Source organism: Thermobia domestica, chromosome 14 (genome assembly GCF_964235325.1).
Source record: "Thermobia domestica chromosome 14, izTheDome1.hap1.1, whole genome shotgun sequence".
NCBI classification, from domain to species: domain Eukaryota; kingdom Metazoa; phylum Arthropoda; class Insecta; order Zygentoma; family Lepismatidae; genus Thermobia; species Thermobia domestica.
Window position 1 is genome coordinate 38,215,078 of NC_137467.1, and position 27,479 is coordinate 38,242,556.

Below are 27,479 nucleotides of genomic sequence, written 5' to 3' on the forward strand. Positions count from 1 at the left end.
CTAAATTTAGTTCCTATAATGAAACTGGTGAATCACCGGCGACCAAGGAAATAAAAAAATACCAATAAGAGGAAAAGTTAGATCCCTTAGAGAAAGTGTTTGTTTCGCCACCTAGTAGCGTAGTTACACCCACGACCCCAGTGGAGAAATTAGGGTTTAGCGAAGGGAAAAAGTCAGAAAAATCAGTACTTAGCGAACATGATAGATCTTATACTTCAGAATATAGTTCAGAACAAACCTCCGAGTTAGAAAATAGAAGCGTAACTGGTACCGACTATAGATCCGTTTCTGAAAATTTCAACACCTCGGCTTCTTTAGACAGGTCCTTAGATCTGAAAGATGAGCCCGTTTCACATTCATCAAGTGAAGATAAGACATCTGACAAGAAAAAATCAAATTTTTCGCCCTTGTTAAAATTAGATCTTGAAGATAAGCCTTGTATAAATTTAAAAGCTGAGCAAGAACTTAAAACTAGTCCGGTTACCAAGCCATCTATACCATATAGTTTTGAGAAACCTAAATTTACAGATACTGTAGTAACAGGCAAAGTTAGCGACCCTCCTCCTGAGGGTGACAATCAAAATTCTACTATTGGTGCTAAACCACAAGTATTCAAGATCTATCCAAACGTTGAAATTCCCTCTTTCTCTGGTAATAGACATGAGTGTGTGGAACTTTTTCTGCAAGAATATGAATTAGTGGCTAGCATATACGAATGGTCGACCAGGGAATTTAGCATATACGATGGTAAATTATCTTCCTTATTGTCTAAAAGGGGAAGCTCTCTCCTTCTATTTAGTAGACCTAGAAAAACTTTCACCTTTAAACTATAACGAGATTAAGGAAAAACTTAAAAAGGCATTTCCTAGTATTGAGTATACTGCAAGACTAGAATACGACGTTGATACAAGAAAACAACAACCCAATGAGAGTACTTTAGCGTTCATTTACAAGTTAATAAAGGATTTGAAATTCTTACGAGGTTGAGTTAATGAAAGTGAATTGATGAGTAAGCTTAGAATGAGTTTGTTACCTGACATCCTACATAAGCTGAAGCTTGAAGTGGATGATTGTGATAATCTCGAACAGTGCATGCAATATCTGAGAAAGTATCAGACAGCACTAAGATTAGTTAGTCAGAGGATTAGCTATGACGTAATATGGGAAAATGACCGCTTGGACTGGTCAAGCATTAAACAACAACACTAATAGTTCTTGTTACTCAGACGAAGTAGTAGCAGAACCGGGTTACAAAATGTATAGGAACAATCACCAAGATACCTATGGCTTTGGCCATGGGCAGGCGCAGCTTTGTACAGTCAAAATAAAAATAGGAGACCGCTCTGCGCAAGCTCTTATTGACACAGGCTCAGAAATTTCGCTGGCTTCGAAAACCCTCTTACCCCCAAAATTTCCACTAACTGAGAGACTGAAGGGTTATGTAAGGCTTCGCGGTGTAGGGGCCCAGCCAACAGATTACATTCCTGTGGTGAGAATAGCGTGTTGTTTCGAGGATCACTTGAAAACAACCAAACGAAGGTTTCTAGACGTAGCTATAGTTGACCCACAGTTTTGCGCCTATGACGTTATATTAGGGATAGATTTTTTGCACAAGTATGTCACAACCATTCATTCCAAATACTTGGAGCTAGCAGATAAAGACGGGAATCATGTTGAAGACCTATGGTTTACAATACCAAAAGGTGCATATGGGCATCGTCAAGATGTGATTCATATCTTAGACTTAACACATGTTGTACGATACCCACCGTCGGTAGGAAAAAGATTCTTTAGCGATTCCCAATCAATACAGAACGATAATGCTAGACAAATGGCTTTCCCTATCCCCCTCATAGAAACAAACCAACTTATAGGAAACGGAACCTCCCACTTAGGAGTAAGGATCCGTCTCCAAAATTGATCACCGGAAATCCCATAAATCCCGTTGCTAGTGTAGCTGATAAGAGACAAAAGCTCCCTACTAAAGAAATTACATCTCGAGTATTCGTGTGTTCCACGGAAACTACAAAATTTCCCTCGGAGCCTACGAATAAAACGACTGGAAAAGTCAATAGACGTAAAAAGGCAAGACATAAACGAACTAAGAAAAGCAAGGTATCTTCCAGTGCTCCTGAGCTGGAACGTATAAATTCGCCTGGCTTAGAAAAAGAGGAAAAGAATCTATCCAACTTTGACCCTCAACCAGGCTCTAGTGGAACTTTGGTAGCTAGTTCTACAGAAAGTTCGGGTACAGAGATTATTCCCAGAAAGAAAAAGAAAGCGTTCTATGCGACAAAATATAGCAAAAAGAACCAACAATCTATAAAGCCACCCCTGGCCTCACAGGCGCCTTATGACCTGTAGAGGATCAATCAAATAGAGGACAGTTAGAAACATTAGAAAAACCTTTGACAACGCAAGGAAGTGAAAATGATCCAGTAACTCTCCCTCACCTAGAGAGTGCTGCTCAGGATCACAGTAAGAAAACAGGTCGTGCCAAACCCCTTGGGGTTAAGCGACGAAATTTTTTATATCTATCCGGACACTACCTACAAAGTACACCTTCCAGCAAATGTCCGCGTGCCGTCCAAGGCTTCGTATGACATAGAAACTACCGCACCAACCGGGAACGTGCATATTTGGGAATTCTTACCGTCCAAAGGAATTCGATATTGGCACTCCTGTTTGATCCCCAGAAGTCCAGTTTTTACTGACAATGGAAATATTACTCTGACTATTTTTAATAGTTCAGATCGAACCAGATCTTTATCTAAAAATCTTTATTTAGGGAAACTTGTTCCCCAGGTCGAGTCCTTAAATGACGAGACGGACAATGACGTACAGGCCGTTAATCAGATCATACACCTTACTAACAAAGATGAAACAGACGACGTGGAAGTCCCTGGACAACCCCAGAAAGTCCCCCAAACCAAGGAAGAATTAGCTCAAGTACTAAATATTGGTCCAAACTTAAACCCAGAAGAAAGAAACCAGTTGCTGGACGTATTGATGGAATTTAGGGATGTTGTAGCTTGGGACAAGTCTCGTCTGACTGCGGCTACCGATAAATTTATGTGCCCCTTAGAGGTCATCACAGATATTCCTGTTTCTCACCCCCCCATATAGAGAAACACCAAAACAGATAGAGATAGTCGCGGAAGAGATCCAGAGAATGTTAGACAGCAATATTATCCGGGAAAGTAAGAGCCCATATTCGGCACCAATTGTGATAGTACCTAAAAAAGATGGCTCCCTGCGCATATGCATGGACTTTAGAAGGCTAAATACGATATTAAGGCCAAATTATACGCCAGTGCCGCACATAGATGAGGTACTAGCGTTCTTAAACGGTACCAAATACATAAATACTTTGGACATGCAAAATGGATACCATCAATTATTAATCCGTCCGTGCGATATAGAGAAGACTGCATTCATCTGCAGTCGGGGAGAATTCGAATTTTTGAGACTACCATTCGGCCTAACCACGGCCCCGGCCCTTTTTCAAAATATGATGAATGTTATCTTTGGTGACATTATGTGGAAGTATGTAATCTGTTATTTAGACGATTTGGTTTGCCCTACTCCTTCCTTCCCAGCCCTAATAGAAAGAACGAGAATTTTTTATCTCGACTCCGGGAGGCCAACTTAAAACTTAACCCTAAAAAATGTTACTTTGGTTACGAAGAAGCCTTGGTGCTTGGTCACATCGTCGGTAGACGAGGAATTTGTGTAGATCCCGCAAAAACGGAAGCTATATCAAAGGTACCATACCCCACTACAGTCAAAGAGATACGTAGTTTTATTGGACTTTGTTCATTTTACAAAGCTTTTGTCTAAGGATTTTCTTCTATTGCAAAACCACTCATTGCACTGACTAAAAAGAACGCCAAATTCGAATTTGGAGAAACCGAGAAACAAGCATGGGATACCTTGAAATCTTGTCTTATATCTGCTCCCGTCCTTGCCCACTTTGACCCAAATCAGGACGCCATAGTCTATTCTGATGCCAGTCGAGACGGAATAGGTGGATACGTCGCACAAATTAAAGAAGATAACAAAGAACACCAAATAGCATATTTTTCGAAATCTTTGTCCCCAGCGGAGCTCAACTACTCCACGGTTGAGCTTGAAGCGCTAGGAGTTACTAAGACAATTTTGCATTTCCATTTTCTATTGGCAGATCGTCCCTTTATTGTTCGGACTGATGCTCACGGCATATGTTACCTAAGAAATATAAGATGCTAAATTCTCGTTTCATGCGTTGGGCCATCCGTTTACAACCCTACCAATTTACGATTGAACATGTCAAAAGGCCGCAATAACGTGACCGCAGATTTTTGTCAAGGCGTCCGCTAAAGGAGGAGTTACCCTCAAAATTTGGACAAGAAGAAGATTGTGCAGACGTGTGCAACCTAGTGTTATGTCCCAAAATAGATATAAGAACAATGCAAAAAGAGGACAATAAAATTAGAGAACTAATACAAAAGAGGAAAGATAACCCTACTGATCGTGCTCTAAAACCCTATGTGGTAGTTGGCGATGTTTTATATCGAGTCATGAAGAAAAATAAGAAACTAGTAATACCGGAAAAGGCTATCCCCGACATATTACAAGAGGCCCATTCGTCTCCGCTGTGTGGAGGCCATACGGGATTTTCTCGCACTTACTCTAAAGTGAACGAACGTTACTACTTTCCTAACATGGGAAAAATAGTTAAGGAGTATGTTCGCTCGTGTGACGAATGTCAGAGGGTGAACATCCCTAGGGAAAAGAAACAAGGTTTTCTTCACCCTTTACCTGTAAAAGAGGAATTATTTTCCCGTTGGAGTTTAGATATTTTTGGCCCGCTACATAGTAGCGCAGGCTACAGTTATATCTTAGTTATGATAGAATATCTTAGCCATTTCGCAATATTGGTACCGCTGGGAAATATGAAAGCTCCGACAGTGGCTAGAGCCATGTTGGACGAGTTAATCACGCGTTTTGGCCCCCCAAAAGAGGTATTGACGGATACAGGAACGAATTTCCTCTCAGCGATAATGGCCGAACTAAATGACTTATTTGACATTAAACATGTTCGAACTGCAGCATTTAAACCGTCAACAAACGGGCTATGTGAGCAATTTAACTCTGTAATTGCAAATTTTCTAACTAAGTACACGGCCAAACAGCCTACTAAGTGGGCAGAATATGTCCGATTGTGTTCATATGCTTATAATGTGTCACCCTCACCTATTAGAAAATACTCCCCATACAAGATTGTCTTTGGTCAAAAGGCAAGATTTCCCACTCAGTTGGACACCCAGTATCAATTTACTAAAATACAGGAACATCAAAAACAGCTAAAGATAATCCGTAAGTTAGCCCAGCAGGCCATGACACAAGTACAGCAACAGACTAAATTACGAGTTCATCGCACTAGACAACCTATTAAGCTAAAAGTCGGTGACTTAGTATTGTGTAGAGACTACCTGCCAAAGAAGGATATTTCTCCTAAGCTGACACCGAAATTTATGGGACCGTATTACCTTAGAAGTATCTCCCTTACAAATGCCTGTAAAATTGAATCAGTAACTGATCCCAGCCGCACCCAGATTGTAACAATCGAAAGATTAAAGAAGTACTATCCGCGAGATAGGTTGACTTCGGAGGAGGTATCTGGTGACAGTGATGAGGATTAAGCAAAAAAAATTATTTTAAAACAGAAGGGGAACAATTACACTACGGTGTAGCCGCCTTGAGTGTGATGAACTGGCGCCAAAATTCTCACCATATTCAATGCCGTTACGTTATGAAGAAAACAATAATTTTAGGATTAGAAATAATATTTTCCCTTCTATCCTTGGAGGCTGGAAAAGAATCTTCGGCAGCTATAAAGTATGAGTTTGTCCGAGCGACGGAGATGGTCGGGAGGATGCTGCGCACTAAAAACTTTTTTAAGTAAAAATATATATAATAAAAAGAAAAGAAAAGAAAGAAAATATCCCCCTTCTTTCTTAACTCTTGCTCCCCCATCCTCCGGATTTTAACCTACTCAAGCCACTATATATAAAAAAAAGTACTCAGGAAGCTTAAACCTAGGTTTAACCAAGTTAGTATCAAAAAGGAGCTCCTTACTTCAGAAACATGAAAAAGTTACACACAGAACTAAATCGTATAAATAAAACCGTACGATGGTTAAACATAGGTTAAGCACAATGTAAAGAAAGAATCCACTAACTAGTGGTGTTGGGATTTCTTAAAATTACAAATACTAATAATAGTAATAATAGTACTATTCAGTAGTACTAAAAGGGTTCAGCATTAAACCCAACAAAATGGTAATTTGAAAATGATAATTTACAAATGTTATTACTCTTTTGGCAGACAAAACACTTCTGGTTGAACACCAAAACGAACTGGTAAAGTGTATAAGGTCAAGTAAGTTATACTGAAACCCTCATAAAAACTGCTTATCTGCTTGACGCTTTTTTTTTAAAAAAAAGACGATTTTAGGATGGCTACGGCAAATACTACGACTATATCACCTAATGTTCCTAGCATCAAAATTGATAATTATGGCGGAACCCCGGGAGAGTCCCTGGAGGACTTTCTCCAAACCTTCAAATTGGCCGCAAAGCTATATAAATGGAATGATACTGATTGCATAAAGTACCTTGTTGCTTACTTGTACGGTCCTGCACGTGACTTTTATGAAATACATTGTGATGAGCTACAAGCTCTAACTAAATTTGATGACGCAGAACAGAAGTTACGCGCTGCTTTTGGAAACACTGACCAACTCTCAGATAGTTATGCTAGCCTTCATAATAGAATGAAGAAACCGACCGAAACATACTCACAATATTACTATGCTATGATGAAGCTATGCCAACGTGTCTCTCCGCATATGAGTGACGAGGACAAATTTCAGCACCTATTGCGAGGCTTACCGGCTGATGCCCTTAGTTATGTCATTGAAAAGGGGTGTGACACCCCGGAAGAGGTAAAACTGGCTCTTGAGCGATATGAAAAAGCTCGAGTACGCTCGCAGTTGCGACGAGAGCAAATTTCTCTACCATCCACCACTAAGCCACCACAAAAAGAAGTAAAGACTCAGTTAGCCCGGAAGATTCAACCCCCAAAACCTAAATTCTCCAAATTGCAATCTGTTACGGTTGAAAAACCTCCAAATCGAGGTCCCTTGAAGTGCTTTAGATGTGGACGACCGAAGCACTTGCGTGCTCAACGTTGGGCAAAGACTCATATTTCAGGGACATCCCTCACTGACAAAGCCCCAGCAGTTCGCCCACAAGAGCAAACAAACACCCGTGACATACAGAATAAATGGAACCCTAAAGCAAATGGAGGAAGGCCAAACACATTCGGCCGGACCTCACAGAGTCCACAAAAACCGATAGCGACTACAAGGAATCAGACTAAGGAAAATAATCCTTCAGTCCATCCAAACAAGCAGAAATAATAAACGATTTTTTTTCTGGTGAACATTTTGTCAGGCTTAACCAATAATAGTTAGTCACTGGTATATAGAGGTAAGGACAAATTTAGGTAATATTTAAATTAAAGTTAAGAATAGAATAAGGTAGGCTAAGTGCAACCAGACCATGGCAGCACCAAGGTCCAATGTTGTATTTTCCCTTTAATTATAGAATTTATACTCTGACATGGCACATTTCAGGGAAGAAAAGGAAATCCTACAACTGGATAACGAGGACGCGGAAATAAATGAAAGTGTAAGCCAAACGGACAATTATCACATTGCTCCCGCTTATTTCTTCTCGCTGGAAGGCCTTCAACTAGCGCCCGGAATTCAAATATTCAAGGAACTATCAGTTTTGATAGTACCCCCCACGGTCTAGTCAACAACTGCTAGAGTTCGATCCTATTAATTATATTCTAAAACCCTACATCACCTATGACCAACTCACCCCAGATCAACAAATTACAGTATGGCTCTATGAACAAGTTCAGTCGCTAGAGTATGATCAAGGAGAATGTTATTTACATGAAGCGTTTAGCGAGCTCAAAAACAAGATCCCAATGGGATCTACAGTGTTCGTTTATGGCGAGCCGACGGCAGCCATTTTAAGAGAAGCATGCCAGGAATGGTTTATTCTGGACCTAAAACCTTTGATTAATGTTTCCCTGGACCAGTTGCCTGACCCAATAGTACCCTGGCACCCTTCAGAACACTTACGAAATCATTTCGAATGAGGAATCCGACAAGTACTAAAATTACACAGCTGGTACTCTAGAAAAATAGAATCACCCTCCTGGGCGGATCCATTTTGTATGTTAGAGGACCTAATTTCAGAAGGAAAAGGAGAGCGGTAAAGCCATATCAAAGATTAATACTCGTGATGGACCTTAAGATCCTTCCACTTTACATTTCATACGTACCTCCTTCATCTTCGACATTTTATTGATGATAAAGGCTCCTAGATCCCCGATCTGGAAAGAGATAAGAGAGAGGATTACTCCATTCAGTGAAAAAAATACGTAAAATTCCCTGCTAATAATAAATAAATAAATAAGTAATTAAATAAATTAAGACATAATATAACAGTAATAACAATATTAGTGATTAAGTCTAATAGAAACAGACAATTACCCCATGTAAGTCACAATTCATTTACGATGGCCATATAATTATCGCTTTCTCTTTCGTAGAGAGGTCAGACAATAGAAGGTCAGTCTCAGGACAAGATTGTAAGTTAAATTTTATCACTTAGCTGTGCGCCCCATGCCGCTCTTTACTCGCATCTCTCAGCGGAAATATTTTGCAAAATCTTTTGTGGCTCAAATTCTATCTACCATTAATCGACAACTACCTCCAGACTTAGTGTATGTCCATTTATCCGTAGATTTCCTGGAAGCCCTAGAAATCATCTGCCTTAGCCTAATATACCGACAATTGTCCCCCAAAGCCTTTGCGGATACGGTTAATAACTTAACGGATCAAACAATAGCCTATCTTCGGTATGTCCAACATCGCACGATGGATACAGGAACACTGTTCTTGTTGTCTCTCTCCGGAAACGGATATTCCTATGGGTTCCAATTCTGGAGATCGACGCTGGCATATCGCCACTAATAGGAGTAGTGTCATTCCCCTACGAGTATGGACGTACATCACCCTGTGGGAAAGAAAACTCTGGAACAGGCTATTTGCATTCATCCCCTACCGACAGGTTTCCAAGATATTTCCACCTTTTTTTCCGATACTATTTGCGGCGCTATCTTGCATTTCGATATTGTCAGATAGGAAACCTCATCCTTTTCAAGGGATGGTTGAAACTTTTCGGTTTAAAAACCACACGTTGGATGAGAAGTGTGTACGCTACGTATGGGTTCGCATTTCGCATTTTCCTGGTAATAGGAACAAGTGATTCAACCCTCCAATTGCGAGTTGCCTCCAGACCCGTCACATCGAATGAGGTTTTGGAAGATGAATACATTTCTTTCTAGCTCGTACCCTAAGGCAAGGAACCCTCAATTATATAAACCCCACAGTTAGACTATACGTATTACCCTACTTCATTAAATACCAAATGTACGCTTGGACTCACCTACTCCAGTTAGATCAACTGAATATGTAGTTCTCTTCGATCACTAGTACCGCCAGTTGTGACTGCATACTCGGATCTAATCCCACGCGTTACCAGATCTCTCCCCGACAAAAACACTTTCCACGCCACTAAAATTTTTTTTAGGTGTATAATTCGGCATCACGACTGAAAGCAACCCTTATAACGATTTAAGTTTTCCAGAGGCCACCAATACTGGTAACACTTCACTTTCACTCCACGACCACAACTTGTTATAAAATTTAGCAATCTCACGATTGTATAAATATTCAGGAATAGCGAAATCAGGCATTGTCACTACATAAACGAAAGCTCTTACTAGTCAATAAGTATATTTTGTTTAAAAAAACGGACGCTCCCGGACATCCGACCCTTTTTCAGCGGAACCGGTAGAACATGTTAAATGAGGAACAGATAACCTCAATTTGCGATAATTTAAAGTTGATAAAATAGTTGATTGACCTATGCGAATAAATAAATAAGACGTTCTTATTATATCGCCGCGAGCCGGACTTCTCGGCGATATGTTATCTTATATAATTATTTCTGTTTATTGTTTTCTTTCAGAGAAATGTTAATTCGCCATTATCTTTTTGTTATATTGGGAATTGGAAGTTCTTTTCTTCCACTATCCAACCAGGAAAGCGTTCTTCCTGTACTTGCTAATGCAGGAGTGTTTTGGGAACTACTCACTTCTCAGGTACCCTACCATAAGTTAGCTATATTGGCTTATACCATACCCATATACAATTTACCTCAGTTGCATGATGAATTTCAAACTCTTCAGCAAGCATTCACTTCCGGTTATTGCGATCAGACTGTAGACGCTTCTGAACATTCATGTACATTGTTGAACTCAATTGTAGAGATCCAAAAGATCACTGACTTACAATTGCAGCAAGAATTTCTTGACCTCACAGCATTTCGAACAGATAAAGCAAAACGTGGTTTAGATTTCATTGGTAGCTTCCTCTCTTGGTGTTGTAACACAGTTTCAAAAAGTACTTTCCAAAATTACGTTACAAGCCAAAGGAAAATGAGTGAATTGTTGAATCAACTAGTAGATCAAATACATTCAGATCATCATAACATTCTATTGACTCGAGACTCTACAAGAAATTTTTCTACCCAAGTGAACAATGCTGTACATTCCATTCAGGATAAAATGAAATCGCTTCAGAAAGCGGTAAATAGGGTAATCGAGCAAGTGGCTCATAATCATGATACCGCATTGTCAGTGCAAGTTCTAACCCTAAGCAAGCTCCTTGCTACACTCCAATATGAGCGCCAACATAAGGACATCCACACTGCTTGCATCGAGGGAAGTATGTCATTAACAGCAGTCAACCCCAAACAATTAGCGCATGATTTACAGGTATTAGCGCTTCGACTTCAGAAACAAGGATACTCATTGGCTATACCACAATCAGAAATATTTCGCCACTATAATTTACGTACAACCACCTGCCACTTTGTAGGAATCCGTGTGACGTTAATTGCCAAAATTCCAATCATTCGTGGGGCTCACCCCATAAAATTGTTCCGTTTGATTCCATTACCATTTCATTACCAAAATCAAACGTGCAAGGTAATACATGAACCTGCCCTACTGGCTACTAATTCTGAGTATGAAACTATCTTAGCCGACTACGATCTTATCACGTGTTTGAATAGACCTGATGGACTTTGTAAAATACCTGAAATAACAATTACATCCTTCCAAGCTCCAAATTGTATCTATCATTTGTGGCAAACATCTTCGGTCGCGGAAATCAATCAATTTTGTGCATTTACCTGTCATCCACACGTACAACCCATCATCACTCCCTTGAATGAAGACACCTATCTTATTACTAACCCTCCCCGTCAAATGGCCAGGACATGCCCACACAAGAGTGAAATTCTTAAACAGGATCCTTTTACTCCTGGGTCCCTCAAAGTTAGTCTACACTGTAAATGTGCATTGGAAATTAATCCTCAATTACGAATTCCTCCCCGTTTCCCATGCCCCAAGGACTCCATCATGGATCCTGCAGTCAAACGTCTACTACCCTTAACCTGGTTACCTTTAGAGACTCTTAAATTACCGAAAAATCTCTTAGGTGAATTGGAATTCACCAACCTTAATGCGACGTTAAACCAAAATTGGTCAGTAAAGGTAACGTACTAGGAACCGCCATTACAATCTCATAGACTAACCCCCATCGCACTTCCCCAAACAATTAAAGTATCAGATATCAGTGGTAGACCGTACCTTACTATTCTGTTTGTATGGAATACTGTTCTTACTTTAAGCATAATTTATATGACCCTTCGTTTAAAGAGCACTCTGTGGCCACTTCTGCTTACTTATCCCCAGCCGGTGAAAGCTCAAGGCCTTATTCACGATATAACTGAGCCACTACTTTATGCCGTTATTGGGATAACGATCTCGGAAATTATTCTTTTTTGTTGTTATAAGACACTTTGTCTTCGAGTTTTTCTGTTCTTCGCAATCCCCCTCCATCTACCTCCCAACCCCTAGAGGAACCCTCCTCGAGTCAGGACCGACGTCCCCCAGCTCCCCCTCGTACTACTACTTTATGACTAGCAGCGATCACGTTACTATTGCATGCTACTAGTGAGGCGCATGCCCTAGAACTTTCAACCCTTGCCCAATCTGGCGTTATTACAGACAGTGATCCGCACGTTATCCTTTATGATTCATCGTTACCGCTAGTTCTTGAGTTCCTATACGAGTCGTTTGTACCGCCTGATGGACAAAACATTTGGAACAAACTACCTCAAAATAACCTAGAAGTCCTCATGCAAGATCATAGTCAGCAAGGCTATGCCTTCGTCTTTGTCACGAAAGTCCACGTTAAGCAAGCTTGGATTACTAATACACAGCTTCAAACCTTTCTTGGTAACTTGAGATTAGCTCAACATGCGTCCATGATTCCTTGGAAAACCTTACGAACTGTCCATAAAATTCAAACTTTAGATCAATTGGTTGCAACATGCTTAACGAATTCTATCACCCCTACCTTACTCGCTCCTGATTTACTCTTTAACTTGACTTATGAATTAGAACAACGGCTAAAGTCAACAGCATATGAGTTAGTCATAACCCCATCAGATATTTCGATTCTCTACTCGTATAAACTTAGTGAATGTATCATTGCGCCTACACAAGTCATCATGGCTATTAAAATCCCCTTACGACAACGCGGAACTACCTTACAACTTCAACATTTGCGTATTATTCCTTTCCAAAGGGGGAAGGAAGTATGTCATGTGGATCTACCTACCCAACATATAGTAACCCGATGGCCATCCAATAAACTTATGACGGTAGACTGTGATTTTTCAAAGGAGACCATTTGTTTAGCCCGTGAATTTCAACCGCACGAATTCTCAATAATATCTTGTCTTCTATCGCTTCTGCACTAAAATTCTTCGGCCATTCGAGACAATTGTCATCTGAAATGTAAATATTTACCGTCGGTTGATCTATTTCACCGGTTAAATTTTACTACTGTCACTATTTTTGCCCGACGCGGATTGTCGATTCATATCTCATGTCCTGAAACGGACATCCCAAATATGATGTCCCCCGATGATTATGGGAGTTTTCTGATCAATCTTGGTTGTAGATGCTCTGTGCGACTACAAGGGGTTGTACAACAATCTATCTATCCTTGCATTACTCATCACGTGGAAAAAGCACGAGTTGTAAAGCTAATTCCTGTGCAATGGCTTCAAGACATAACAAATGAGGCTGTACCTTTCATTTGTCACCCATGTACCCTTCGTTCAGGGTTCCCATCTTCAGAACCTATGTTAACAGATTATTCGACAATGTTTATTATCAATATCATATTTATGGTAATTACCTTGATCATCGGACTGTTGTCTGTTATTTTAACTGGTATTACACTGCGTAGACGTGCTCTAGTACGAGCTCGCCGTCGACCATACTGCCAGCAACAATCGCCGCCGCGATACTTAAGTGTTACTGGATAACACCAAACCTATAAAATATATAACGCAATCAATCAATGAGCATTGGCATACCCAATAAATACTTTAAGATATGATTATAAGTACAACAATACTACCCCTCCATATCACTCTCTCTCTCCAGATCTCTTTCTCTTAGGAACACTATTATATCTTATTTTTTTGTTATTGTCTCCTCCTCCTCTAGCCACCATGGAACCTACACCCACACCATCTGCGCCTGGTCCATCCATGGATGCTCTACGTGATGAAACTGTTCGATTATCAACTTTTACTGATTGGTCGGTATCTTTTATTTCGCCCGCTTCGTTAGCACGCGCTGGATTCTATTTCCTCTTTAAACCAGATAGAGTAGCTTGTATATTTTGTAATTTGCAGATCGGCCTTTTTGAACCAGGGGATGATCCGGATGAATTGCATCGTCTGTGTTCCCCTTCTTGCCCGCTCTTACAAAAATTTCCTCAGCGTAGAGACGAATGTGGCACCTATCATTGGACGTATATGCCCAATTTCCACTCTTTACGTCTTTCATCCTCATGGAGGCCATCCCCTAACATCGCAGGTACTTCAGAAATCGTAACGAGTGGACCCAAATATCCTCACTACACTCTCGAAGAAACACGACTAGAATCATTTTCGTTGTGGCCCCCCGCTCTAGCTCAAACTCCACAGGCATTAAGCCGAGCCGGTTTCTTTTATGCGAAAAAGAGAGACCAAACTATCTGTTTTTTTTCTGTGGTCAGGGCCTTCATCGATGGGAACCCACCGATGACCCCTGGGTTGAACACGCGCGTTACGCTCCCCGCTGCGCATTCCTTTTACTTTATAAGGGACATGATTTTGTAAATCGCGTGCTACAGACGGCATCCCAAGATCAACCCCAATCACCCCCACAGCCAGTAGTTCTGTCGGATGCTGAGATTCCGGTCGCTGCTACTGAGATTGTTGAAAATTCCGATCACACCTCAAACGATCACACCCCCACCCCTCAGAATTCCCTGTGTAAAATTTGCCTACTCGAAGAAGTCAAACTAGTATTCCGACCATGCAATCATGCCGCCACTTGTGTTGCTTGTGGACTGGCGGTTACCCACTGCATTGCCTGTCGGGCACACATTACGTCAGTGTTTCGTATTTACATCCCCTAACGGGTAGTTGGCCCGCTTTTGTTTGCTTTGTGCTTACTTGCTAAATATTATTGTTCCTCGACTTTTCTTTTGTATATACTCTTCCCAGCCAGTAAATGCTGTCAATATATCTGCTGCCTGGATTTGCTTCCTCTCTATTACATTATATATTCTACCTGACATTTGTTCACCTCACCTGCCAGGCTCCTCATATGTTGTTTTGTTCTTATTTTTAGTTTTTAAGTATTGTTGCTTTTTATTCATTTAATTTTTAAGACTTTAAGGTTTATCGCTCTAAAGTTGTTATTTTATTTTATTTTTTTTCTGCGGAGTCTGGGCGGGAAGGATTATATATATATATATATATATATATATATATATATATATATATATACATATATATATATATAATAAAAAAATAATAAAATAAAAAAATTGATGTATAATGATATCTTATGGTAAATAGAACTAATACAGTAGTAACTGATTAAGTGTTACAATAGCTCTTAGATATTAATTTTAGTTATCCTTTTTGAATTCGCATCCTACGTTAGTTGGGTTTCTGCTTACTTAGGATTTTAGCTTTGGATTTATTTTTTATGTTTAATTTTTACTAGTAAGTTCATTTGTGTCTATTTAATTTCGATGGAAATTAAGTTAGATAAACATAATAAAGTTAAAAACCCTCACGAGTTGCATAATATACAGTAAGGACACTCGAGTTCTGTCAACTTGTTTTCACTAAATCTGGAATAAAATAACTTAATTCTACTCAGAATAAAAACCTTATAATTAGGTCAAGCAAAAAGACTTAATAACTAGAAGTCATGAGACTTTCAAATTTGGTGGCCTCCTCCATAAGCGGCCCTGTTTGATAGATGGAAAACACCACATAACAACAGCGCACAAGCACCGTTGACACACGGTAAGTCAGATAATCCGTGAGAGTGATAGACAAACTTTAGGATATAAATATAAGAACTTGACGTTAAATAGACATTCAAGTAAAATAAGTTAAAAGTCAAATTAATCAAACAAAAGTAATACTCTTTCAAACTTAAAAGTTAATCGAATATCATTTGGTTTGATGCAAATTCTTACAATGTTCGCGGATACTTCCTCAACACCCGCCTTTCATTCTGCATTAAAACTAAAAGCAAATTACCTCTTATCGGGTGACGGAAGTGAATCCAGCTGCTAACAAGGACTCAGGATGTTGTTGCGTGTAACGTCAATATCGAAGAACACACCAGCATTTATAACAGGAAAATAGATAAATAATTAAAAACAGGGGAACGAAACTACAACGAAACGAATTGGTATTTACGCAATTGTATCCAACTTTGAAAGGAAACAGATAAGTCGGAGATCGAATCCCGACTCACGCACTTTCTGTATGAGTGACACGCACAAAACACCGTTTTTGTTTTTCCTTAGGGAAACACTTACTAAATTCACAGGTAATGCAAAACGCACTTCTTATAATCACTGTTTAACTACGACTTTGGTCACTATTTTTCGTTGTGGCTTTCACTTAATTCAGTAAAGGTAATCGGTATGGGATACTCGCAGGATACGAACTTCGACTTCGTTGCACACTAGGGTTCAGCACTAAACTATGTTAACACTCAATGGCTAAACGAATTGGTAACTTAAAGTGAAGTAATTGAAGACACATGCTTCAAGCAGAATACACTAACACTTCAGGGAGATAGTACTTACCCCGTAACAGGAGACCTCCCCACATTGTCTTTGGAAACTTAAGTCTTCCTTCTCTTTTCTTTGCGTTCTTCAAGCAAAAGATGATACGTATACCCCAACAGGCTGAAAAATATGAACCACAAAGTTAAGAACTTATTTAAACTCGTTTGTTATTATACCTAATAATTAGCCTAGTGTAGAAATTTGATAAATGAAATTATTAATTAAATCCAGTAAATTTTTAACTAACAAGTTCTTTAAATTTCGACTAATAAGTAGTCGCGACACTACGGACACACTCGAGTCCGCGGGTTCAATCTGTAATACTATGTTTGTGCGTGAGAATTTTTCGTTTCAAAATTTTCCTTTCAGAAGCTTAATAGCAGAGCCTGCCCAGGTGAGAGAAGTGAATGAACCTGCGCATTGGAAATAACTGAGTATTCAATTTCTTTTTCATTTTTTTTGTTAAAAGTTGTAGATTTTTAATCATGTAATTATCAATTTACTTCGAAAAAGAAATTTGACATTTTTTCTTTGTCATTCTTACTAAGCTACCTACAAAAGCATGCAAATATAATGAACAAATCATAATGTGCACAAGATAAGACTGCCTCCTCTGAGGGCTTAGTTTGTCAATAATTAACGTTATAAAGCTCAAAACCCTAAAATATTAATTCAAGAAATCTGTAACAATTGAGACAACATATCATAAAGGATCTAGTGAGACACTATACAAAAAAAAGAAAGAAAAGAAAAGAAAAGAAAAGAAAAGAAAAGGAAATCAGCATACAAGTGTGGAAAACATGAACGTTAATGGAAAATTTCTCAAATGCTAGTTGTGCCCTACTGTGGGATAGGTCTTATCTTGAACACTATACATACACAAGTTGTAATAAGGAATAAAACTAGAAATGAAGTTCAATTATGAAATATTACATGTTTCAAATCTATAACAGTTTGCTTGAGATATTTTAAATTTTTGGTTCAAATTAATTGACAACTTTTGAAGACACTTTGGAACTAATGCTCCTAACTAGCATACTTACAAAGGTATAAAAAAATTTAATTAAATTTTGTTGAATCTAAGATCTGCTTAATAGACATATAATTCACGAAGTTACTTAAAAGCATTGCATCAACTTGTTAAGTTTTATCTTTGTTAAAATTCAATTTAAAAACAAAAAGGGTAGGTAATGTTAACATTTCAAGGTATAAAATACCGTATACAACACACTTTTTGTACACATGCATAGCAATCCAAACGATTGACCACTCCTATTCTTTTATTTAGAAATAAATACAAATATACTTATCTGACAATGTTAAGATGTCCTTGGTCTGAAGCCCGCGTCTGCAACAGTATACTAGATGTTTTCTCTCAGTTTTACAAGCCACATATCATTATACCAAGCTGTATAATTAGCTAACTTCCGCCAAGCTGACTCAATTCAAACTTCCTGTTAACACTCTATTCCTCAACCTGACTACATCTGAAAACAAAAGTATGTCAATAAGGCAATGTATGCCCTGACATTTTAATAACAAACAAAGTATTGTCCATCTTGCAAAGTACCTTGGATTTACTCACCAGATGATTCATCACCCATTAATCACTGCAGTAAATGAAAATTATATTTGATAATCCACTTTCCTCCATCATTATTATTTCACTTACGAAGAAACAAAGGTAGGTACATCAATCAATTTGTGAAGAACTTGTTCTACCATGATGTTATCGTTATCTTCGCACCATCACAGCTCAAACACAAGAAGCATCTAACAAAAATGTGTGGTCAGCACACTCAGGACATCTGAATGAAAAACATTTTTCTTATTTGATTCACACTTTCGGATAGCTCATTATTGGTAACCATCGCTGGTTCCATCGATCACTATACCTTTCCTAAACTGATGTGTGGTCAGCCCCATTAAAAAAAACATAATGAACAATTACCAGAAGGATACAGTGGACTTCCTATATAAACAAGTACTCTGCATAAGCCAAGGTTACTATGTAACGCATTAATGATAATGTAAGCTAATAGTCTCTTTGATTGCAGATCTCTATCCATTGCCTTCCCCGTGTGATGCCTAGAGTAAGCCCCCCCCCCACAGTCCTCAGGGATCCAGATCACAGGCTGTCGGCCCCATCCAGGGCTGATCCAGAGGGACGATATGGAAATCGATTATTGTTATTGTTCGATCCATCACTTTATCAGTGGACAACAATTATCTAAAATCTGAACTTCCATCCGGATACAGAACTTTCTCTGTGCCACAAAATTCATAAACTTCTGCAGTGACAAGGAAATCTCTTTTATCTATGGACAGACTCCCATTGACCTACTTCAGTTCATTGCTTACAGGTGAAAAACTCTTCACGTACCGGTATAAACACAAAATTTGGACAAGTGATAATACTCAAAGTAAAAGGAATAAAAACTCTTTCAAATCAGCGTTGCGACAAATCATAAGAAGATTGTAACGATAGCCAAACAAGAAAACGTTACGAGACTTTAAAACTTTCTCAATCTATGAAATAACTCAATTTCAATGTGATAACCACGGTCTGAACATATAATTTAAATTCTTATTATTCGGTCAAATGTAAGCATTATAATCGTTTCAGAAAATCAAAAAAAAACCTATATGTGAGTATGGTAATCGACCCTCTACATTCTCATTCCACTACGTTAAAGACCGTAATTTTTGGAAACTCTGTATATTTATCTTTTGGCAAAAACCGAAGCGAAAAAGAACAAGGAAGTATTTTATTAAATTATCCATTGCACATTGAATTTAATCATATCTGCATTCAACTGTTGCTCAGCAACAAGATACATACATGTCACAATGTATGTCGTCTCTATGTAGGATTATTCTCCGAATAACTAAATCACTTACACTATGTGTTTAAGATTTAAAAACAGGAAAGTTCACCACAAATGGAAACCTATGGTTGTTATCAGTCAAGGTTAGTTGAATTAAAAGAAAGAACGGAACATACTTCCGGTGATTTTTTTTAAATTCTCTAGCTCAACCATAGCTTATGTTGTGGTTAACTTTTGTGTTTAAAATCTATCCTATAAAACAACAAGATCCACCAACATGATGGAACATGATGTAACTTTACTTCGTAAATTTCCTTTGTACCCACAAAGAAATCCCTCTCGATTTCGTTTTGTATTTAAAAAATAGATAGAAAATACGAATGCTAATGCCAATACTACTTTTAATAATGATAAGAATAGGAATACTAACAATACTAACCTATAGACCCCCCAAACATCCCCCTAATTACGAAGAAACTTTATACAGTCCCCTTCAAAACATGTACTCTAGTATGGTAAATGTAACTGCATCCCTGAATAATATAATTTGTGTCCGTTATTACCATAGGCCATTAGGGCATAAACTAACACACTAACCATAGGGTCAGTTCTTCGACTATTCAGTCTCCCCCTTACTGACGGAACCACTCATGGAAAAGAAATCTAGAGTTGTTTGTATTTAACCCCTAGGTGCGCTAAAGTGCGCTCATTAGTTGGCAATTTCTGTATATTGCCGGTATACATAAATGTCAACGTGTGAGGCATGGTGCATACCACACAGGATGAGAAAAACCAAATAAAGAAAAATGAGTAGAATTTAATATATATATATATATACTCTGATCACTAGTATAGAACACAATTATGCAGTAAGATTGTAATATATTACACTTATGGCAACCAATGTTGATAGTAATAGCTAATAAGGTTAGTTATATTCTTCGCCATAAACTAGGATTAGTCTTAATATCAAATGTTTATAGACGCACTTGACAATACTTATTAAGCATGGTGTATTAATCGTTAGTCGCTCATTATTCAAGTTGCATTACCTACGCGATTTAAGCAGTTAGTATGCAATCGCTTCTGTATTACAAGAAATATATTACAGGATATGTAACATTGTAATCAAATACTTTCCAAGTTATATTTTTGCTCATATGCCATAATTATTCAATATTCACTTGATTCTGGTTTTATAGGAAAGTAGAGTATCACCTATGTTTTATTAATTATAAATGGTATATTGAAACAACATAATGAATTTTGTTCACAAATTGTAAGGCACAACCCGCAAGATTTTACAAAACAAGGCAAAAACGATCGAGTGTACTATTCTATATCATTGTGTGTTTCCCATTTGGTTTATACTATAAACAAGGAAAACTGCTCTTGTAATTTTCTTGTCTTTAAAGCGCTTCACGCTAATTGTTTTGTTTTTATTTTTTGGTGTACTTAATTCTACTACTAGCTTAAAAAATCTACTAGCTTGATTTCACATGAAATCTCTTAGCAATTATAGGCTAGAAGGATACCATGATTGTAAGGTTTCATCCTACAAATTTTAAATCATAAAGCTTCGTACTAAACATGGTAATACCAAACATGGTAATACCAAATATGGTTCTTTAACCTACTAGTTTATTAGTGGAACTGTTGTAGCGTAAAAAAATGTAGTATAGTCAAAACACATGAAATCTTACAATCCCGTCTCTTGCAAGTTATTCGTTCATAATCTCCAGATTTTCAGGAAAGTTTGTTTTTAGTTCCTTAGCGCCTTACGTAAGGCCCGTTCTATATTAACCCTTTAAACCCCAGCAACTTGCCTTGGGTAACCGTTTTCGATATGTTATTAGGAAGATAACTTTCAACATTTTTTTATTTATTTTTTTTACTGAGGTCGGCGAATAACTGTTACACAATTATGCCTCGAAGTCCTAAGCCGGACTCAAATTATGGGGCGAGACGCCCGCGCTTTTCTAATTGTCTCATTTACTCTTTCTTAAGTAATCGAATAGCGTATGTTTCAATAGGAAATGTCCTATGTAGACCTATTTTTCCGCACACAGGCGTACCTCAGGGATCTGAACTTAGTCCATTATTATATATTTTGTATGCCTCAGATATTCCACGACCACCGCCTAATGTCTATATATTCCAATATGGTGACGACACAGCATTTTTATCGCTCGGGAAAACTATGCTTCAGATCAGCAGAAGCCTACAACTGACTCTCGACAATTTTCTCATCTGGTGCAGGAAGTGGAAATTAACTGTCAATTCAGAGAAACACAGGTCCTTGTTTTTCTTCCACCTAAACGTAGAACTAAAGTACGCCGAAATCCCGGTAATCTTTCTATATCAATTGTTACACAGTTATGCCTCGAAGTCCTAAGCCGGACTCAAATTATGGTTCGAGACGCCCGCGCTTTTCTAATTGGGTGTGCTGTAAAGAAAAGAGAGAAAGGGAGAACGGAGTCAGGTGAGGCTTTGATTGTATTAGCAATCTGATGCCTCATTGACGCCAACCCACACGCATGTAATAGTGGTATGACCCTGGCTTTGATTTACTCAAATCACAGCGCCGGGTCGCGAATGCAAATTTAGTTAATACCACGCAAGCAATAAATACATGAAAAACATTATGTATTTGGAGCTATGCGTAAAATAAAAATGTAAATGAAATTATAAAATAGATAACTCAGCCCCGGCGTGATGGGGACAAATCATAGAAAAACTGGAAGTCTGGGCCACTATTGAGCATGATCGTGAACAAGCTTCTCCAAGCTCGTCAAGGCTCGTGACGTAGCTCTAGAGCGACGTCAGAACTGGCAGAAATGCGTGGGACGAAGTCCCTATATAAGCGAGGCCTGTCGCCCGTCTCGAGTGATTCTTCGCCCTGCCGTCAACTTGTGTGTTTCTCTCCTCGTCACGGACGCTCGTCGTCAAATCAGGTATGTGATTATTTTTCTAAGTCCCCCCTCGATTCGGGATGAGCACCTTGAGATTTGTTAGTGATACATATGAAGTTTAAATTCTAACATGAGACCAAATTCCCTCTTCAAGAATTATCATTTTTCCCTTTGGGCCAATGCAAGTTGCGAGTACGGATTATCAAATTCACTATTTTCAATAAATCGCGGCTTAGCATAAAAACCTTCTAGCACCCATTTGATATGGAACGGGTTGTGCCCATAAATGTGATGTAGTAAGAAGTTCAAGTTGTAATTCCAAGTAACCGATTTGTAAGATTCTTTTGTATTTTCATTTTTATTTCTTTTATTCTTATAAATAAACCGTACTATGGAAAAGGTCTCTTTAATTTAGTCAAGCTATCCCTCCCTATCTAGATTCAGCTCACAGTCTTCATATGTTACATGGGTTTCGATTTCCAGTACAAGCTCTACCTCTGAAATACGAGTCTCCCCCCATTATTGAGACTTTTAGTGCACTTTCTCATCATCTTCGAACCAGTAGGCCAAAGACGTTTTCAATACCGAGGTTTAAAGGGAGTTGGACTCAGAACCAACTCTGTAATACTGGGTGGAGAGTAGAGGAGGGATCTCAAATACGATTTCACGAAAGAAAGTGTATACAAATATAAACGACAATCCCAGAAACAACACATAACAATATATATATATATATATATATATATATATATATATATATATATATATATATATATATATATATATATATATATTGCATCACCGATAAATAAAATGCTTGGATTGTATATCTAAAAGTCGCCCCTGCCAGTAAAAAACTTCATTCGAACTCGGAATCGAACAATTGCATCTGTAAAGCAGTGCTCAGTTGATTTTAACGTTCCTTTCAGCATCAAGGCTGTATGCGATGTGGACCCACAGATTAATCTGGAATCCGAACCACATAAGCTCCGGCCGGGAATCGAACACTGGTTTCCCACGCCAAAAGCGTGTACGCTAACCACTTAGCCAGAAGGAGCTCATCCGCATGGGAAATAAACGTCAATCAAAGTGGGCTCTTTCTTATTCATTACTTCATTTATAGTTAATTCCTTCTAGAAATAGTGAAACGATACTATGAAGAAACACTAATTAAACTGATAACTATTACGTTGTATTTCTTACCAAACCACGAAAGTAATATACCGTTTTTACCAGCCATAGAATTTGAACCTAGTACTATACTGCATTAGTCACGCCGTAACAAAAGCTGAAATTCAAAGCTTGTCACTCGTAGCTGTTGAATCTGTGTTGTAGCTATATCACGCGGTCTGCGTTGCTACTCCTCAACATAAATACGTCACAGCCCAAAGCCAGGAAACATCACAGACAAAACCAGGGGCGAAAGCAGTGCCCGAACTCAAACCCGCCAAGACTCAACTCTACACGATTTTCGATTACTTTTTTATTTTTATTTTAATTTAGTTTAGCGTCCCGTTCAGCAGCGAGGCTATATGAGACTTGGACCTACTGATTAACGTGGAATCCGAACTACCGAACCACACCACGTGGAATCGAACCCGGGTCTCCCACGCCAAAGGCGCGTACGCTAACCGCTTAGCCACGAGGGAGCTCTTGACTTTCAATTACGTTCTAGAAACCAAACCAATTCTAAGGCACAAACTCACCAACTTACTATATCAAAACACAAGAAAAAAAATTCTAACTTTCTGGTTCCAAAGTGATGACATAACAATAATACTGAAAAGGTTTTAATTCTCAGTAACCAAAACATTAATTAACTAGGGAACATAACAAGCAAAAATAAATAAATAAAAATAAAATTAAATTAAATTAAAAAATAAAAACCTGACAAGTAAGCTCTCTGTGACTACTTTTTTTAAATTTCAGTGAGACTGTAAAATATGTCAATATCTTCGTAAAATATATATATTTCAATGTAAATAAGATCTTTAAACAAAAGAAAGCTCTGTAGTAGAGCGCTTACCTCTGACCCATTAGGTCCGTGGTTCGATTCCTGCTTCCGACAAATAAGCTTTTGGTGAACACTATAGGTGTGGTTATTCTTAAGACTCTCCAGTTTCCTTACATTTTCTTGATTCCACCATTATCATGTATGTCATCGTCACCTTCTCACTTATATTGATATACAATCATGGGGCGTTAAACTAAAAGCTAAAAAGTCTTCCAAATATCCTAGTAAAAATGGGTTCTCTAGAATACACAAGTGGCCCCGCGTAGCGAAGTCACTAACGCTCTCGCATTCGGGCCGAACGGTCCCGGGTTCAATCTCGGTGGGGGAACTCGGTCGAAAAAGTATCAAAAGATTTTAACTCCAGCCATCCTGATTGAGGTTTTCCTGGGTTTTTCTCATTCACACTAGGCAAATGCCGGAGTGGTACCTAACATATAGGTCCCAGGCCGTTTTCTTCCTTCCCCAATCCTTTCTTCCCTTCCTTTCCCCGGATAGTGTGCTCACCGAGGGACGTCATTCCTCATATGTGACGTGCTAACCGGGCCATTGATGCCGAAAGCCTAGAAATCTAAATCTTAAATCTTCAGTACTCAAGGAAATTTTCGCGCTGAAAATGGTTTCTTAGTAATTATGTTAAGAAGTCCTTTAGTAAATCTGAACCAAGTAATAAATCGTCACACATAAAACGGAATGAATAAATACATAACATTCATTTTGATACCTTGAAACGTAAAATGTTTCAAAACATTAATATTCAAAGATTTCTCAAAATTCAGATTCACCCATTGCATTCTCCTCTACCATTAACGAGTTACAATAGTAAGAACTGTAGTCATAAACTACATTACTTAGTTAGTACTATACAAAATCAACTTACACTAAAAGAGTATATAATTAAGATAATATTTAACTAAAGTAATAGTTTACTATTGTACTTGTCCAGGCTTTTGTTTCCTTCCTCTCTTCTTTTCCGTTTGTAAACAAGCTCGTTTATAAACCAACTCGAAAGCAAAAGACGGTAGTTCAATGACGTCAGCTATGGCAAAAGAAAGAGTATCTATAGGCGGTCAAGATCTTACACACAGATGGACGTATATAACATATAGCTGAAGTATTTAACATACGTATACGTATGTAAAATACGGAAGATTGTTAGATATTAGACATCCTGCAGCCACATGATGTAACATCTAAGTGGGTAAAATGCAGTACCTATGTAGTTTATGGATAAAGTACGCTCCGTACAGATTTCCTTAGTAAACATAACGAATCCTTGTATTTGTACAATATACCGCTGTCCGGATAATGGATTTTTCTCAGTGTACATTAAACTGTAGGTCCACCTTTCATATAGCCTAGCTGCTGAAAGAGATACTAAACTCAGAAACAAATCTAATCGACGTATCTTACCGATCATAGAACCCTGGAGTTAGCATTAGTATGATCCTACCACCATCAACACTCAATACTTTATCTCTAATTATGACTGTACTCCACCATATATAATTCTTGGTTAGAGGGAAGCAAACAGGGCCCCATCTTTTATCGCTTGATTCTTGTAGTACATGACAAGACAAATACGATGGTACCAAAATTATCGAACTTCACCACAAGAACATGGGTAATTTGGGACAATTTTTCGATGTTTTAGAGAGGAAACTTAGAGAATAAATGAAGAAACATAATGTTTTAGCTTTTGTGCAAACTTCGTATCAGGTATTGTAAAATTTCATTATTATTATTATTATATTTATATCAAAGCGATAAATTCCGGTTTTAAACATGAAGCAAGTAGCAAGGGTGTAAATCACCCATAACTTGCTTCTCAAAAAATAAACAAAATTTACTTTGTTCCAACAAACAGACAATAATGTACGTTTTTTTTAAGTTTAAGCCGATCAAAGGGTTACGCCCTTTCTTCGGGACGAGGATTATAGGTATGGGGAATTTTCTTTATTTATAGGGGGCATTGAGGATTTGGAGCATTATTTCATTTTACTTCATTCTTATTTGTGGGCATCTTTTTTTATTTTATTTTTTTTATTTTTTATTACTTTTTTATTTTTATTTTTATTTTTTTAATTTTTTAATTTTTTTTTTATGAGAGATGAGGTGAAGTGCAGGTTGACGTCACAAACACGAGGTTATATGTTAGTATGGACGAGTGAATGGTTATCTTCTGCCCTGGGGCGTCACAGGGCTGATGTAGACAGATGAAGCCCGCTGCTAGCAACATTGATGGAACACTAGTGCAGAGATGGATAAATGCATGGACTAAGATGAGGTGGATGATAGATGGCAAAGTCGGCCTTTTGAGGGTCATCGTCGTCTAGAGTGTTATAGTATAGAGTGAGAAGATGTTGGAGAGGAGTGGCTTGGTGACGTGGGGGCGTATCATGTATTATGTCCTGTTGAAAGGTGTCTAGGAATATCGGATTTCCGTCTGCAATGACTTTTGTAATATATTTAGTGCGAAGTGTTTCTAAGTGTGGAAATATTGTTGGAAAGTTGATTCGGCGATAGAGGTCGGCAGCCGGTGCTGGTAGTTTGATACGATAAGCAAGTCGCAGAGCATGTCTTTCGGAGATGGCGAGTCTATTATATAGTTCATCAGGGGCAGAGATCCAGCAGATATGGCCATGTGTGAGAGCAGGTCGGAGGAATATTTTATAGGTCGTGATGACGGTGTCGGTATGTAAGCCCCAGGTTGTGCCCACTAGCCGTCGGAGAAGGTTTAAGCGGTTCGTTGCCTGTGATCGAATCTTCTGTAGGTGGGGTTTCCAACTGAGTTTAGAGTCAACGATGATCCCAAGGTACGTAACTTGTGATGATGGGAGGATAAAAGTGCCGTTTACATTAATGTGAAGAAGGGAAGGATTGCGATGGATTCTAATGTACGTTGTTTTTTTTTTTTTTTTTTTTGCTAGTCACGGACGACTAGCTCCCGCCCAAAGGGTACCGCCCTTTATATCGGGATGTGGAGTGAAGGAATGATGGCTATTAGGAAAGTATGGATGGGTACTGATAGATTTATTAAACTTTATTTCAACATTATATTGTACATAATCATAAATATAGGGGGAAAGATATTAAACTTTATTCCAACATGATATTCTTCATAATCATAAATATATTGGGAGGACATTTACTGATCAAGAGAGCAGTAAATCATATATTAAAGGAAGAGGTGGACATTATGGCCGTTAACCATAATCATAGCTTAAGGTGGATGGGATGAATGGAAATGAGGTGCACTAGACGTCACGACAACGGGTTTTGTTAGCAAAACAGATGTGGGTTAT

General features: G+C 38.3%; 1 protein-coding gene across 1 annotated transcript; it reads left to right on the top strand.

The window, feature by feature from the left end:
• Window positions 1-13,784: 13,784 nt before the first annotated feature.
• Window positions 13,785-14,740, top strand: LOC145669798 (baculoviral IAP repeat-containing protein 7-B-like). Its single transcript, XM_081738140.1, has 2 exons — window positions 13,785-14,264; window positions 14,453-14,740. The coding sequence occupies exons 1-2, from the start codon at window positions 13,785-13,787 to the stop codon at window positions 14,738-14,740; spliced, it is 768 nt and encodes a 255-aa protein (XP_081594266.1).
• Window positions 14,741-27,479: the final 12,739 nt, after the last annotated feature.

What these genes read in the sequence shown, in the direction of transcription:
- LOC145669798 (XM_081738140.1), top strand. Translation starts at nt 13,785, where the DNA reads ATGGAACCTACACCCACACCATCTGCGCCTGGTCCATCCATGGATGCT. An exon ending in CTCTAGCTCAAACTCCACAG is followed by an intron (nt 14,265 to 14,452) that starts GCATTAAGCCGA and finishes CGCGTGCTACAG; the next exon opens with ACGGCATCCCAAGATCAACC.